Source organism: Terrapene carolina, unplaced genomic scaffold (assembly GCF_002925995.2).
Source record: "Terrapene carolina triunguis isolate 2854851 unplaced genomic scaffold, T_m_triunguis-2.0 Scaffold132, whole genome shotgun sequence".
NCBI lineage: Eukaryota > Metazoa > Chordata > Testudines > Emydidae > Terrapene > Terrapene triunguis.
This window is the reverse complement of record NW_020664483.1, coordinates 1,798,950-1,815,258: the sequence shown is the minus strand read 5'-3', so window position 1 is coordinate 1,815,258 and position 16,309 is coordinate 1,798,950. Positions and strand designations below refer to the sequence as shown.

The window sequence follows — 16,309 nt, the reverse complement described above, 5'->3', positions numbered from 1 at the left end:
CGTCCGCGCCCCACCCCCAACCAGACCTCAGGGCTCTGCCAACCCCCTGGGTGAGGGGCTACACAGGCTAGCAGGCAACAGAAGCTGCTAAGAGCCAAGGCCAGGACCATGTGAGAACCAAACTCCCTGAAACACACGGAGCAAAAATCCACACTATGCTGGCACACCCCGGGGCTCCGGGCACCCCTCGCTGCCGCACACCCCCGGGCACACCCCGGGGCTCCGGGCACACCTCGCTGCAGCACACCCCCGGGCACACCCCCGAGGCACACTCCACTGCTCTGGGCACACCCGGGGGCTCCGGGCACACCCCCGAGGCACACCCCACTGCTCTGGGCACACCCCACTGCAGCATGCACAGGGTTCTCCCCTCCCCACACCCGGCTTTGTTCTATGGCGGAGTAATTAGCAGCCGGCCTGCAAAGAGGGAATCAATCACCAGCCAAACTACACTCAAAGGAAACCCCAACTGTCCTGCTCTCGTTCCAGAGACGCGTGACCACTCAGTGCAAGGGACCGACAGGGAACCAGCCCCGTGCAGGAGGCAAAGGAGCCTGGAGATCAGCTGCACCAAAGACGGGGACGGAAATTAGCCAGATCTGACAGGGGCCCACGCTGGGCAGAAAGAGATCCTGTGTCTGCCATGGCCCCCAGGCAGCTCCAGCGAGGGTCACAGAGGAGCAAGGAGCCCCACGCCAGCGGCAGAGCCCCAGGGCACCAGCCTCCCTGGGGATCACAGCCCCCCCCAGCTGCCGAGGGTTACGGAGCTCGTGTTCAGAGCACCGCACAGCCAGTGCAGACTGGCGGGCCCAGAGCGCCCACGTGCTGCGGCCGGCCTGTCGCGCTGCCAAGAGCAGGAATTCACAGCCTGCCGAACGGCTAAAAAAGGGAAGGCAGCCCATTTTGGACAGGCCCAGCCAATCCAGAGCGCCCTGCCCGTCTCCCCCAGGGGAGGGGAGGGCTGGGTGGCAGATCCCCGCTAGCCGGGGCACTGAGATTCCCTGCAGTCGGAATTAGAACGAGCATGTGATAACGGAGCAGAGCCAGGCAAATCCACTTTCCATTATCTCAGTGGCAGTCTCCTGTCCCCCCGCGCAGGGGCTGGGAGCGGGGGCGAGTCACCGGCCCCAGCCCCTCACTGGGAGGACAAGAGCGGGTGACCCCAGCCACTTAGCCGATGATGCTCCCAGGGGGATTAGCCAGCGATTCAATAGCAGTCGGCCGGGCGGGCCGTCCCCACTGCCTGATACAGTCACCAACAGCAGTGCACCCTGGGCACCGTACCCATGGGCGTGCACTGTCAGCACTGCCCACAACTCACACCACCTGGGGGGGCCTCCCCTCTGCCCGCTCCCACAGTGCCCCCACCCCTCCAGAGTCCCCAACCTCCCCCGCAGGGCAGCTGCTTGGTCCCCACTCTGCTCTCTGCCAGGGCAGCCCCCAAACTCCCCACCGCCTTCCAGGGATCCCCCCTACCCCTGTGTGTCTGCAGCAGCCAAGCTGGGGGGGGGGGGAAGAAGGGAGGGGGCGTGTTTTCTCTCTGAAACTAAACTTCAAAACAAACGGCCAAAGAGGAAGAGGAAAAAAAAAACCCACCAGCCCACCAATCCCCCTTCCCCCCTCCATTTCAAAACACTCAGAATTGCCAAGTTTCATTTGAATAGTTGGACAGCCCTGGAGACTCATGTCCTAGTTATCCTCTACACGGGCCCCCGGGCACGGTCCCGCCAGCGTGCCCGGCCCAGCGCGCCTCAGAGCGCAGTCCTGCTGCTGTGACAGCCCCCAAAGCAGCTCAGCACCGGAGTGCCACCAACAGCGCCCACGGGCAGGGGGCAGGGTGGGCAGCCGAGCAGCCCCGCAGTCCTGGGGCAGTGTCTAAGCTCAAGCACAGGCCAGAAAATCCTAAACCTGGGTTCAAATGCAGGGCAGACGCTCTAGCCCAGGACTCCCCGACGTGGGTCAGCTGACTTGCGCCCTATTAACCGAGGGCTGTAGTACACCCGGAGCCGCCAGCGCCCCACCCCCTGCGAGCGAGCACGCGCGTACACACAGCACTCAGCCTTTAGCATCCCAAGTCTCATGGTGTTGGAGGGGCAGGGGCTGGCCTCAGGATATTGACCCATTGGGGCTGGCGAGCCCAGGTGTCCCTCCTCCATTGCTGCCCCACCTAGCCTGGGGCAGGGCTGTGCCTGCTGGCCTGGGCAGCCTCATGCCCCTGACAATCCCCTGCTGCCCACTCCAGGGGCTGCGAGGGGGATCCAGGCCTGCAGGGACCCCAGCTGGGCTCAGGTCAGTGGTTCCCAGCCCTCGTGGGCGGGGGGATCCAGGGGCCAAGCACATTTATTTCCAAAGAGCGGTTGGGGGCCACGAGGGGCCCTTCGGGGCCGGTTCCCTGCTTTGCGGAGAGAAGGCTGTGGCTAGCATTCCAGCCCCGTGCATGCAGCTCGACTTCCGGCCACCTCCAAACCCTTCCCTTCACAGCCCACGCTCCTCCCGTCACCTTCACAGGGAGCGGCCCCCCGCTGCAGGCCCCGGGGCTGGCATGTGCTGCACTCCAGCGACCCCCTCGGGGCCCAGAGCAGATCAGCTCGAGTTAGAGCAGCCCCCCGTGCCCTACACTTGCTGCTCTGCCCTGGCGGGGCGCCTTAGCCCACTGGCCACATGCTGCACGTCACCATCCCGCGTGGCCAGCTGGGACTGGTTGGAGCAACCGGGGATGGATAAGCAACGGGCCGAGGCTCATGTCACTCTGAGGGAGGTGGCGCTCCCATGTGATCACTCCGAGGCCCCCGCCGCACTGGAGAATCAGGGAGTCCAAGGCCAGACCCCAGGAGCCTAGAGCAGCACATGCCCCAGGCAGAGAACAGGGGGGACCCAGGTGCGCCAGGGCCCCCGCATGGCAGGGAAACGTTTGTGTGAGCTCGACCCAGGTCATCCTGGCGAGCGAGCAGCCCCCCGCCCTGCAGAGGAAGGGGCCAGCTTGTCCTTGCATCTCCAGGAAGGCTCACACAGCTGTGGGCTGGGCACGGTCCGCCTGCCCCCTGCCAGCGGGGTGCTCTGGAAGTGTCCCGGAGAAGGTCTGATGTGCCGCATCTCACCCTCCCGGGCAGTGGGGCCCTACTCGGAGCTGCCAGGGCTCCGGGTGCAGCGCTCTCTGCATCGTGCCTAGGCCGTACTGCCAACTGCGTCCTCGTGCGTGCACCCCCCGCGCTGCAGGTGAGAGACGTGAGCCCCGGGACAGGTGCAAGGCTGGAGAGGGGCCAGCCCCAAACCAACGCCACTTCCGGGACGTCCGGCCTCTCCCCCCACACCTGCTGCCCAGCCACATTCCAGCCCCTCGGCCGCTGCAGCTGTTCCCTTTGTCAGCACACAAGTGGCGCCTGGCCTGCCCGAGCAGGGGGAAGGGGGGCAGGCCAGGCCCGACTCACCACCATAGGGAGCCAACGTCCCCCCAGAGCAGCAAAGAACCTGGAAATCATCAGCTCCGGGGCCCTGCTCCCTCCCCTGGGACTCAGCGAACAGCCTGGTCTCTGCCCTGTCCCCTCGCTCTCCACGACCCCGCTTACAGCTCTCCCAAGCCAGGCCAGGCCCTTGGGGGAGCCCTGCCAGCTGCTGGCCCAGAGCCTGGAGCAATGGCTAGGGAGCCTCCCAGGCAGCCCCCAAATGGGGACCAGCGCGGGGAGCTCCCAGCTTTGCGGCAGGATCCCTGGGGGGCAATATGCACCCGGGTCAGGGACAGTGGAGCAGCGGGGCTAGGAGGGTCACATCCCACACCTATCGGCAGCAGGCTCAGCACCCCCCAGTGCCCCCCACTCGCCAGGGCAGGGCGCAGGAGAGCCCCAGCTAGCAGGGAATTATCAGGCCTCACCACGGTTACCCTATTTCCCCTTTGAACACTGTGGGGCAGGGGAGGGCTGTCATGCCCACTGAGCAGGTGGGGCCGGAGGCCCAGAGACGCTATGGGGTACCGGCACCCTGGCCTGGCCAGACACGAGACGGCTGGCTCGCCCCTGCGTGGCCCAAGAGCAGGCCAGCGGCCGAGGGCAGAGCGCTCAGCCCCCACTTGCTCGCAGGGACCCCGCCGGCTGACCCAGCCCCCAGCACTCACAGGAGGCTGGCTGGTACTGGGGGGGCTGCCTCCCTGCCCCTGGCTGCAGCCACCCGCTCTGTGGGGGCGTGTGCAAGAGAGACAGCCGCTCCCAGCTGCCTACCCTCCCCGGCGGTGTAGCTGGACTGTCCCCTAGGCCAGTGTCCTTCCCTTGGGCCGGCAGTGACCCCTGTGTGTCTTCCCACCCCCCCCCCAACACAGCCCTCGCTGGCGGGCACCAGCCTGCAGGAGAGGAATGGGGGAGGGGGGCCTGAGCCAAGGCCAGAGGGAGCTCAGTGCCCCTGTGCGTCCCGGGTGCACACGCCGTGGGGCGTGCAGGCATCAGGCACGGCTGGATGGAGCCAGATCTGCCACCGAGCTGCACCAGGACCTGCGTCCATGGGCAGCCCCCTGCCGGGGGGGGGCAGCTGCGTGGGCCCGTGTACCTCAAGGCACCGAGCTGGGCCCCGGCCACATCAGTGAGGGGCAGGCCTCGCATTGCAAACCTCCACAGCTTCACGGCGCAGGCCCCGCCGAGCCCCCGCTCCGGCCCTAGCTGCCTGGCACTGCTGCCAGGATCTCATGCTCTTCCGGGGCACCATGCTGGACAGCCCCTGGGCTCCCCCCGCCATGCAGGCCGACTCCAGAAGCTACACTTGTGAAAGGAGAGATGCCGAGAGAAGCAGCACTCCCCGGGGGGGCTGGGAGCCACCCTGGCCCGCCCGAGGCCTGGCCTGCCCCTCTGTTTGCTGGGGCGTCAAGTCCGACCCTGCAGCGCACGGAGGGCTGCAGCAGAACCCCTCAGTGCGCCGTGGGGATCTTCGCTCCGGTATTGGTGCGCCAGGAACACAGGAGAGTTCGGCTCCTGGCCACCGTTCCCGAGCCGCTAACGGCCTGGTGCCTAGCACGGCCCCTCCCACGGCCAGGGCCTCGTTTCCAGCGCCCCGGCCAAAGCGCGGGCGCGCTCCGCTCATCCCCAGGCAGCGGTGGCTGGCTGCGGGACACAAGGAACAGGACTTCACATGCTGCTGGAGCTCCTGGACCTCATGGTGCTGCCTAAGGCTGGGCGTCCCTGGTGGAGAAGGGGCTGTCCATGCCAGACCTTCCCTTTGCTGCAGGCGCTGGCAGCCCCGCACGCCCAGGGCTCAGCAGCAGCCTGGCAGCCCCGCTCTGCTCCCGTGCGGCTGAGACCTCAGCAAACAGCTGGCAGCCCGGACAACGGCCAGGAGCACACAAGGCTGCAGCGCGCGGTCAGTGCCTGGCTCCAGGCCTCTCAGACGGGCCAGCCCAGGGATCAGCCAGGTAGAGAAGATGCACAAGCAGGACTCTCCCCTCCCCCCCGCTCCCCAGCCAAGTGCCGGCCAGGCCCCATCAGACTTAATTTAGGAGATCTAAGGAGAACATAACCCACAGCACCGGCTGGGACGTGCTGTACGCACAGCGGCGCTGGGAGAGGGGCGAGGGGCGCAGACAGGGATTAAACCCAGACGCCCCCCACCCCCCCCAAACAGAAATGTGGTCCTAGCCAGCACACGGGGCTTGGAGACATGCCCGGGCACACGCCCCTGCTGGCCGGACGCTCCCCATGGAGGGGGAGAGGCCTGGGAGACTACACTGAGGCAGGGCCAAGTAACCCCAGACCATGCCTGCCAGGGGTTTGCCCACCCTGACCTTAGAGACCCCCCAGTGACGGGCATTGCACTGCCTGCCTGGGCCAGAGCTTAACCACCCCGACAGGAAGTTTTCCTCCCGTCTCGCCTAAATCTCCCTGCAGCGCAGGATACCCGTCACGGCTTGTCCCTTCAGCGGGCAGGGAGAACAACTGATCACCCTCCTCGGGGTAGAAGCCCTCGGCATCTTCCAAGAGTTATCAGGTTCCCCCCCAGCCTCCTCTTCTCAAGGCTTGGTACAGGCCCAGTTTGGAAACCTTCCCTCCTTGCTCAGGGTTTCTAACCCTCGGATCAGTGGGATTGTTCCCGGTGGACTCTCCCAGGGCTGCCCACTGCCAGAGGCAAAGGCAGGTGAAGGGGGAAAGCAGCAGGGACCCACCACCCCTCAGTGCAGCCGGGCACCCGAGGGAGGGAGCTGGTCAGTCAGCTGATAGCCAGAGACTCCTGGAGCTGCCTGAAGAGTCCCAGAATCCTCCCCACAGCCCGAGCACCGCAGGGCACGGCCCCTGGCCGCCTCGCCGATCTCTGCCGCACTACCCGAGCCCCCTCCCTGCTTCGCTTTGGTATGAATACGCCAGCCCAGTGCTTCCGAGGGCTCGGCCACGGCTCCGCTACCCTCCCTGGGCCGTACCGCAGCGTCCGTCCCCATCGCCCCTCCCAGGGGGCTGCCCCACCAGCAACGGCACAGCAAAGTGCTGAGAAGGAGCCAAGCCCCCTGGAGGGCCTGTGACTGCAGAGAGCCCCAGGACGCACTTCAGGCTGGGGCTTTTCGTCACTCTCCGGGGTCCGCGTCGCCACAAGCACGGAGCTGGCTGCCGCAGAGCATCCGTCTCCTGGGAGCAGCTCAGCCTCCACTGCGCCCTGCGCTCAGTGACGGGGCTGGAGACTAAACAAACGCAGCCTTTAACGGTGTTCACGCATCTCCCACACACTTGCCACAGGAGGCCGGCCTGAGCTGCACCCAGGAATGCTGATTGGTCAGGAACTCTTGGAAGTGCCCGAGAATCGCCCCCCCCAAAAAACCCTTAATGTTGTGCCAACGTACCAAGGCAAACTGGGTGACCCAGGTCACTATAAAGCTGGTTAGCCTGGCATCAATCCTGGGCAAACTCCTGGCAAAGCTGGTACGGGGAGCAATCAGCAGAGAATTAAAGGGTGGTGGCATAATTAATGCCAGTCACCAGGATCATGGGGGAACAGGTCTTTGGGAAACAAGCCAGCTGTTGTTTCCGATGAGATCACAGGACCGGGTGAGAAGGTAACAGTGAGACATCCCGTCCTCAGACTCAGCGCCACGCGACAGAGCAGCGAACGCTACTCTCCACACAGCCCCTAGACCCAGCGTCCCGACAGAGCTCAGGAAAGAACTAGCTGGGGATGTTCCGAGTGGGGGCCCATGGGGTCTGTACCTGGCTTAGCGCCATTCAACATCTTATCGATGATCCGGAAGAAAGTCCGACACCCTTGTCGGTCAAACGGGCAGACGACAGGACACTCAGCGATCGGGATCGCTTGGTAACGCGGGCTCCTTTGACATGGATTTGAACACAGCCCAACCCCAGGTCAGACATGTGAGGAGCAAAGCCCCAGGATGGAGGCTTTTATTCCGGAACGCAGGGACTCTGAACACCAGCTCCCAGTGCCAGGCTGCTGTAGGAAAGAGGGAACAGATCCTTGGCTGCAAAGCAGGGGAATATCACGCAGAAGCAGGAAGCATGGGGGGTCATCACCGTATACTGCACTGGGGAGACTGTTACAGGATGCTGGGTCCACACTTCAAACGAAAAGAAAGATGTGGACAAATGGGAGAGGGCTCTGCAGCAAGGCACCTGGAGGAGAGGGGTCTGGAAAACACCTCCCACAGCCAGAGACTGAAGGAGGCCCAGCAAGGTAGTTGATCCGATAGATGACCTGATCGCAATCTACGAGTGCATAGACGGGGAAGACATTTCGGCTAGCAGGGTGCTCCAACCCTGCAAACACACACAAGAGCCCACGGCTGGAAGCGGACACTAGACACATTCAGATCGGAAAAAAGACGTCAACTTCTACCAGCAAAGATCATTAACCCTGGGCAGGTGAAGTCTCCGACACTTGGAGACTTTACATCACGACTGGATCTCTGCGGCAGAGACCGGCTCGAGCGCGAACTGACTGTCTGGGCCGCACGCCAGAGTCGCCGGGGGAGGCTGTCTGGCCTGCGCTTTACAGGTGTCAGGAGGGATGAGCACAATGGGCCCTTCTGGCCTTGGGCCCTCTGAACGGAGAGCGCTCTGCAGTGCGAGCACTCGCGACAGACACGCGTCTGCGTTTCCAGGGCTGGGCGGCTGCGGCCTGTACGGCCATGGAGACTCAGCCCGGAGGCGGTGGTGCAGGGTGTCAGGACTCCGGTCCCAGCTCAGCTTCCTGGGGAGTCGTGCTGGGCACCCTGCCAGCGGGGGCAGGATCCCCGGCTGCAGAAAACGAGGTGTGAGACGAAGCCAGCAGAGGGGTGTGCAGGGCTGGGCGTGCCGCAGACGGTTGGTCGGCACGCCGACAGGCAGCGTACACCCCACCCCGCCTGCTGCTAGCAGATCCCCACAGATGCCCGACTTCCTTCAGCAAGCCAGCCCAGCAAGGGCCTGGGTCACCCACACCAGGGGCTCAGCTGCAGGGCACAGGGGTGGAAGGTTTTAACAGGGTCCCCCCTCAGCTGCCCCATTCCTCTGCCTGTCCAGGCCGTAGCGTGTGTGTGTCCAGAGAGGCCTGGAACCCCCCCATGGGGGGCTGTTATAGCCGGGAAGCCACTGACATCAGGGGAGCAGATGGGACAGCAGGAAACGGGGTGGCTGCTGCTCAGGACAGTGCCAATATCACACACACACCCCCCGCGGAGGATGCCCGGGGCTCCAGGGCCAGCGAGCCCTGCGTGCTGCCTCCAACCCCCAGTGCCATGGGGGGGCAGGAGTCTCCCAATGCCCCAATCCAGTTGTGCAGCGCAGAGCAGGGGAGTCATCCTAGCGGGGAGGCTTCCACACCGAACCCACCGCCCCCCTGGGGCTCAGACACCCACACCGCCCAGCAGGGGATAGCTACGCCCCCATCCCCCAGGTCCTTTCCGCATAAGAGCCTGTTCACCTGCAGCACCCCACCGGGCCCTCAGCCTGCCTGCTCCTTCCCACCACGGAGCCAGGAGAAGCCACTTGGGATCTGATCCGCTGGCAGAGGCGCAGACCAGGGGAGCGGGGACACTGGTGCCAAAGAGAGGGTGGCAATCTCCCGGCAAGAGGCTCCGGCAGCCACCCCGGGGAAGCCACCCGTGGCCTGCCCAGCCGCCTCCTTCCCCCCCCCGGCACCACGTGGTCCCTCGCTTGGGGCCTATGTCCCCAGATAGCTCAGCTCCCCCTGCTGCCAGCCCCCACGACGGAGCCTTTCCCAGCAGGGGGACGGGGACGGCCCAGGGGACTCATGAAGCCAGGAGGGTCCCAGCCAGCCAGCCCGCCCCTCGGAGCCCCCGGGGCAGAGCGACGGCCCATGTTCTCGGCTAGCGGGAGCCCGAGCCAGCCGAGGAGGAACAGCCCGGCCAGCCAAATGATTCCATTCCCCATGTCCTCCCTGCCCCCTTCCAAACCGGCCCCAAAGCAAGAGACAGCTGCAGCTTATAAGGAATGTGAGGGGCCCTGCCAGGGACTCTGGCGAGGGAAACCAGGCCTTATATGGCCATGGAGGCAGAATCAAATTTTTATCAATGAGAGCGAGAGCATGGAGACGCCGACGGAGAGATAACAGGGCGAGGGGCTGCGGGGGGGGGGAGGGGGCTGCAGGGGCAGTGACACCTGTCACCCACCCCCCCACCGAGGGGAGAGCCGCTCTGCAGCTCCTAGCCAGTGAGCCCCCGGTGGGCAGGGGACTGTGACCTTATCACAGCCCAGGCCGGGAAACGATCCTCTGGAGCTTGGTGCTCCCACCCCACCCAATCATCACCCCAGGGAAACTGAGGCACGGCCCCACCACAGGGAGGGGGGCCCAGCTCACAGGGGCAGGGCCAGGGAGTGAAGGAGGGGGACCAGCACCCAGGCCAGCAGACTAGGCCCTAGAATACTATGCCAGGGAACCACAGGGGTGAGTCCCCCCCAGGCAGCCCCAGGTTGGCCCTGCGAGCTCCCCAGTCTGGGCGGCAGGGGAGGAGCCTTCGAGCCGATCCCTGCTGCAGGGTGGTCCCCACGCTGGGCAGAGACCAGGCAGGCTGCCAGGGCCCGAGCCGGCCCTGCCCACGGGCACAGAGGAGAGGGGGTTACCTTCGTCTCGCCGCTGCTGTCAGACTCGGACACCTGGTAGGTGAGGTCAGTCTCCTCGAAGCCCGTGGCACTCATGCGCTGGTCGGTGGTGGGGTCGGACCTGGGGGGTGAGTCCGGGGAGTTCAGGCACGTCTGGATCAGCGCCTTCCCCGTCTCGCTGGTGATCATGGGCTGCAGCTTCCGCGTGGCAAACGTGTACACGTGGCCCGTCTCGCTGGCAACCAGCAGCAGCACCTGAGTACCCGTCAGGGTGGAGAGCTCATAGGCCTGCAAGGCAGCAGAGAGCACGCCGGTCAGTCACGGACACCCGACGTGGGGCACGGCCACAGGCCGGGGCTAGCGCTGCCCCCACTGGAGACGCCAGCGTTACCTGCCTCTGCCTTCCCCCTGCACAAAGGGGTCCCCCAGCAGGGTCCAGGTCTGTAGGTGCCACTGGAACCCCCAAAGTCCCCCCTTCGCCCTCCGCCATGTCCCTTTCGCCCTCACCGCCATGATCAGGCCTCAGCCATGTCTGGCGTGCCCCATTGCTTCCTCCCACGCCTGCAAGCCATACACCCTGAACTCAGCCGGGCAGCCCCCCAAGGCCAGTCACGTGGACGTCAGTGCTGCTCCCCAAATCATCTCCCAGGCCGGCTGTTCTGCCCGAACCACCCCCCAGCGTCCTCTGCATCAGGGCCCTTCCCGGCACCGCCCCACCCCACTTCTCTCTTGTCACAGCATCGCCAGCCAGCCTCGATTGCCTGCCTGCTCCTGCCAATGCCTTCGCAGTGTCCTGAACGCTCCACCCCACTCCCACCGCAGCCTGAGGCCTGGCCCCCGGCAAATCCCAGGCAGCTTCTCCCAGGGCACGGCTGCCACGGGCAGAGCTCGTGCAAACCTCACCCCCACAGCCAGATTGCTACCAGGCTCTTGGGCAGTGCCCGTCTCCCCCTGGGTTTGCACAGCACCAGCCCCACGAGGCCTCTGGGCTGCCCTGGGCTCCCCCACCCAGCAACAAGCCAGCGCCCCCACCCCATGGCTGCGCACAGCCCCCGCAGCGGAGAGCTAGCTTCCACCAGGGCTGCCTGGCTTCAAACCCTCCACCCACACCACAAGTGCCCCCGGCCAATCCTCCTGCTGCAGCCGGCGACGGGCGGGGGATCCGCCCTGCCCAGCAAAGCCAGAGCTCCGGCAGCCTCAGAGAGGGAGCAGGGCAGGCAGCCCTGACCCAGGCAGGAAGGGGGCCGCCCCGCTGTGAGGGAGATGGTCCCCTGTCCCCAGGGCAGGACCAGCACCCAGGGGGGGTCCTGTCTGACTGTCAGCACAGCAGGGCACAGGGTCCCTGCAGTTCCCCGGGAAACCCCCAAAGCCCAAGCGCACGGGGCCAGGGATGTCTGCCATCAATCCAGGTGAGCAGGGTTCTGGCCTGCAGTGACCTGCGGGGGTCTGGCCTGCATCTCTCCCGGCCGAGGCTGGGATGGTTCCTGGTAACAAGAGGCCCCGGAGTGAGCACGTATGCCGTCCTGCCACCCCGGCGCCGAGAGAACTTCCCACCATGCCCTGCACCTCAAACCCCACTGCCATTGAAGTCAGCCAGCAGGGCGAGGGCAGGGCGACGGGCCAGCGGGCCACAGCAGCGCTCGGCTCCAGCGTCCCACGAGCAAGTGAGCCCCCGACACTCATCCTGGACCGCAAGTGCTTCTAGGCAGAGCCTGTCGCACCGAACCCAGCACAACCCAGACACGGCTGCTGGGGCCCATCCCTCCTCCAGGTTGGCAGGCTGGAGCCGAAACAGGACAGCGCCCCATGTTGTTTGCTAACCACCGCCCCCTGGCGTGTCCAGCTGCTCCGGGTACGGCACTCGTCTCCCTGCCACCGAGGATCCGGGGACCACAGGTCCCCGCTCCCAGCCACGCTGCCAGGCGCCTGTTACTCCCCTGGCCCAGCTGGTGTTTGCAGCTCCCCCAGTCAGCTCATCGGCACCTGGCACCAGCACCCTGCCAGGGCACGGAGGCGGCAAGCCAGGCCCAGCACTGACCCCTGCTCCCCCAGGCTGCCCACCCATGTGGCCCTCCGAAGTGGGCGAGACCGACAAGGGACAGCTCAACTCACCACCTCAGCATGCGGAGCAAGGACCGGGCAGGCACCCCCCGGGGCTAGTGGGCACACCCACCCCCCAGGTGAGACTGGCAAATTGCTGCTCCGGGGCTCTGCAACGCTCGGGGCAGGCAGAGCTCCCCCCAGAGGGACCGCAGCGGCTGGCGCTACGCTCTGCCTTTGCAACGGTTAGCCTGGACCCAGCCGACGGGAGCACAGGCTGGCCACTGGCCTTCCCCACCACGCTCCGAGCAGCTCACATGGCCAGCCTGCCCTGGGCAAGAGCGGGAAAGGGGACAGAAACCACTAGTGCAGTCCCGGCCAGAGGCACAATGCCTTCCCGAGCCCCAGTCCCCACAGGGAAGCTGCCCACCCCACCTGTCCCCAGCCAGGGCACCCCGGGGGAGCAGCAGCGCTGGCTCAGGCCCACGGCCAGGCACACACGCACCCAAGGATCCAGGGAGCGCCCAGCCCAGAAGCAGCCACGGCCCAGCTTTCTGAGCGGGTTTAGTGAAATCAGGACAATCCCTGGTGCGGGCTCTCAGGGAGTGGTGACAAATCCGTTCCAGGCAGGTCAGTTACACCGGCGCGACTGCCACACCAGGCTAGCGGGGAAGAAGCCCCGTACTGCAGGAGGTAGCGCCCCCCCCCACCCCCGCCTGGGACGCTGCCGGCCGTGCAGAGCAGTCATAGCCGGAGGAGACAGTGCCGGGGTCCCGGCAAAGCACCGTTTAGCAGCACTTCAAGGAGGGCACGTGAGCAGCTGGCTCTGCTTCCACTGACCCTGCCAACTCCGCTTTCCCCACCCCTCCGATGGCATCACCTGCCCCCATGTGCCCTGCGTGCCACCAGCCACAGCCAGGAAGGACAAGGGGGTGCTGTCAGAGGGTAGCCAGCCGTCAGGTGCATCACCTCAGACCATCCCCAGCAACGTTACCGCATGCATCAGTGGTACAGAATCAAAGCGGCTGGCTTCCGAAGGGACAGCCCCCAGCCACCCTCCTCACCCAGCAAGGTACAGCCCTGTTCTCAAGGGCAACCTGCCACGGCTCCAGATGCTTCCCAGTTTGTAACAGGCCCAGCAGAGATTCCCGGAGAGGCCTCGTGAGCCCCAACGCCCATGGCACAGCATGGCAGCCCCTCACAGGCAGCTCTCTGCCTTCATCCGCTGCCCGGACCCTCTCCCAGCAGCTTCCCCCTCTACCCAGGAGGGATCACATTGTACTGGCCCAGAGGGCCCTGCACACACAGTGTTTCTCAGGACACATGGGCACAGCCAGAGACTGGCGTAAGCCCTGAGGCAGAAGGTTTACAATTCTGGAAGGGATCTATCGTGACAACACTGGGTATTCCCGGTAGCCATGGAGATGCCCAAGCCCTTTTCAAACCTGGGTAAGCCAAGGGTCTCCCTTCTCTGCCCCACTCATTTATCGACTTTTATCCCGTCCTCTCCAATTCGGCTCCTCCCTAGGGTAACAAATGGCTCTCCCGAGAGGAGCCCTCCTGGGCCTAGAGCAGTCTAGAGAATGGTCAAGTTCTGTAACCTCCCGGGAGAGATGTGGTGGCAGAACTACACACGGTGCCCACACGGGGCTGCACCATCTTCCAGCCCATTCCTCAGTCATCTGAATATCGGGTCCGATTGTTTGATGGTTTTGAGAGCCCCCCACAACGATGCCGAGGTCTGTTCCTTACTTGACAGTAGAGCCCAGTAACCTGTACGAACAGGTCAAGTTTTCCCCTCTAACGTCCAGTACTTCGCATTTCCTGACACCGGAGTCGGTTTCCCATCCTGCTGCCTGTTCTCCCAGCCTGCCTCGGGCTCTCTGAAGCTCCTCTGGTCCCGACTCGCCTAAATAACAGCGTCTCCTCTGCAAGCCTGCTACATCCCTGCTCACCCCCATTCCCCGGCTCAAATCAGTCATCGTTCAACCCCCAACTGGCTCAGCTCAGCCCAGTCCTTGAGACGGAGGAGACGATGCCAAAGAGCCCTGGACCCACACTGATGTTTCCCAGTATCCTCTGTAAATTGGGATTCACACTGGAGTCCTGAGGAGCACAGCCCCTCGGCACACTGTTCACCCGGCTGGCTGAGATGGCTGCACTCAGGTGATATCTTACACCCAGTCACCTTCCCTGGAGTTGCTACCCAACCAGGTGTAACGCTCCGAATGCTTCTCTAACTCCTGGCTGGCCACACCTCCATGTGCACAAGTGGAGATGCTAGACAGCTGATGGAGGGGGACCCACTCAGCATTTCACTCCTCAGTTTGGATGGGCAGAGCATTCGGTCACACCATTATGTTCAGAGCAACAACCCATCTTCCCAAGTCTGCCCTGTACCTTTTTGGGAGAGGCTGGGCCACCACCTTAGTACCAATACTGCATTTTTGGGTTGTTCTCGCCCCTCTTGCTATAGTCAAGATCTCTTGATGCTAGGAAGCAAGTCCGCTGAGCAAGACAGATCACATGTAAAAGCATCAAGTGAAGGCTGGACAACAACAGACCTGCTCTGGTAGAAACGCATCTGGAACATGTTCTGTTCTGGACTTCAGAACCAGAAATACGTCAAGAGTTTGGAAACTGGCAAGCGGATTTATGGGCAAGAGGGCCTGACTTCCAAGGAAGGGAGCTAGAGCTGCGTCCAGCGTGGCTTGGTGAACACTTGGGGGGGGGGGGGCGCAAAGCTTAACTCAGTGTGTGTGTGGGGGGGTGTGAACTCCGAGGGAGGGGATCTATTAGGGCTGTACAAACCTCCATCTGGTCACGCCTAGGGACAAGCTAAGAGACCAGCTAGGCCAAATAGCGAGATGAGCTCTGCAACAGTCAGGACTCAAGAGTCTAGAATGCTCTCCCCAGCTGGGTCAGTCAGCGTCTAGATTGGGTAGGGCACTAGCGTGTGTATGGCAAGAATAGCCCCGCTCACGGGGTACGGCCCATCCCTTTCTCAAAGGGTTTCCGTTAGCGCGGAACGCAGTGCGCACAGCGGGTCTAGAACAGGAGAAGAGGTGACGATTTATAGAGTGTTCACGAGTATTTTTTAGACAGTGTTGTGAATACTACTTAGCTCCGTGGGTGTAAACAGGATTTAGACCCCTTTAAAAACACCTTCCTTCCTCCCGATCTAGGGGGAGCCCTGAAACGTCACCAACACTTAACATGTATTTCCCTAGGCGCTGCATGTTGGCAGTTTAGTACCTGGCCAATACGTAGCCCAGCTGCGATATGACTGGTCTCCTTGAGCCAAGAGACTATCATCATTATCAGTCATGTTGATTACAGTAGGGTCTAAGGGCCACCCAAGAGTTGGCTCATCAGTGTATCTGGTCACCCAAGTCTCTCTCTAAGTATTTTCAGCGTGCCTGTCTCAGCACACTCAAACCACCCCCTCCTATTAACCCTACACTGGGCTTAGCCTCCATCCCACAGGGGTGCACGCCGCACCCCAACAACCAGCCGGCCAGGCTCGCTCTCGCTACCACGCAGGTTTAAAGCCAGGCCAGGACCTTATCTGGCCCAGCAAAGCCTTGGAGGGGGAGCGTTCCTGGTTTTCTGGTCCCTGCTTCAGAAGGGGGAGCGGTGACAAGCCCCAGCTGCCACCGAAGGAAGCCACCCCGAGTCCCTTTCCCACTCCTCCCCCGAGCACGGACCCGATCTGACCCTGGGCTGGCTCCTTGGGGTGTGGGGATACTCCCAGGGGAGCACCCAGCACCTTCCCCAGCCGCAGGTCCAGGCCTGGGGGCTGGCAGTGGGGTTACGCTGGGCCCCCATAGCCAGACGCTCCCTCGCACGCCAGGTAGGGGGTCTCACAGCCCCCCAGTGTCCCGAGCCGCCCCCACCCCCCTTTTTGTGACCCCACAAGGGGACCTCCCCCCCCCCAAGGCGGCTGTGGGGGCCCCTCTTCCGCAAAGGCCCGGACCTCCCAGCCCGGCCCCACCTTCCGCACGGGAGTGGTGTGTGCGCTCGCCCCGGATCCCGGCCCCCCGGATCCCGGCCCCCCCCCCGAACCCCCCGGATCCCGGCCCGGTACCTTCTTCATGATGCCGGTCTTCCGCTTGCTGAACGTGGTGTAGCGCCGCAGCTTGTTATCGATAAATTCCATCTTGATCTTGACCCGGCCCCGGGTCTTCTTGCCGGGCTTGGCTCCGCTCACGGCCCCGCTCACCCCGCCGTAGCCCCCGGCCGCCGCCGCCGCCGCC

General features: G+C 64.2%; 1 protein-coding gene across 1 annotated transcript in view; it reads right to left on the bottom strand.

The window, feature by feature from the left end:
* The window catches only part of SRF (serum response factor), a 28,913-nt gene extending 12,628 nt beyond the window's left edge, over positions 1-16,285 (bottom strand). Inside the window, exons 1-2 of the mRNA XM_026653112.2 lie at positions 16,141-16,285; positions 10,035-10,301 (exon numbers count right to left, since the gene is read on the bottom strand). Coding sequence (XP_026508897.1) covers positions 10,035-10,301; positions 16,141-16,212 — 339 coding nt within the window. The 5' untranslated portion in view covers positions 16,213-16,285. The remainder of the gene's footprint in view (positions 1-10,034; positions 10,302-16,140) is intronic.
* Between the last annotated feature and the right edge of the window lie 24 nt (positions 16,286-16,309).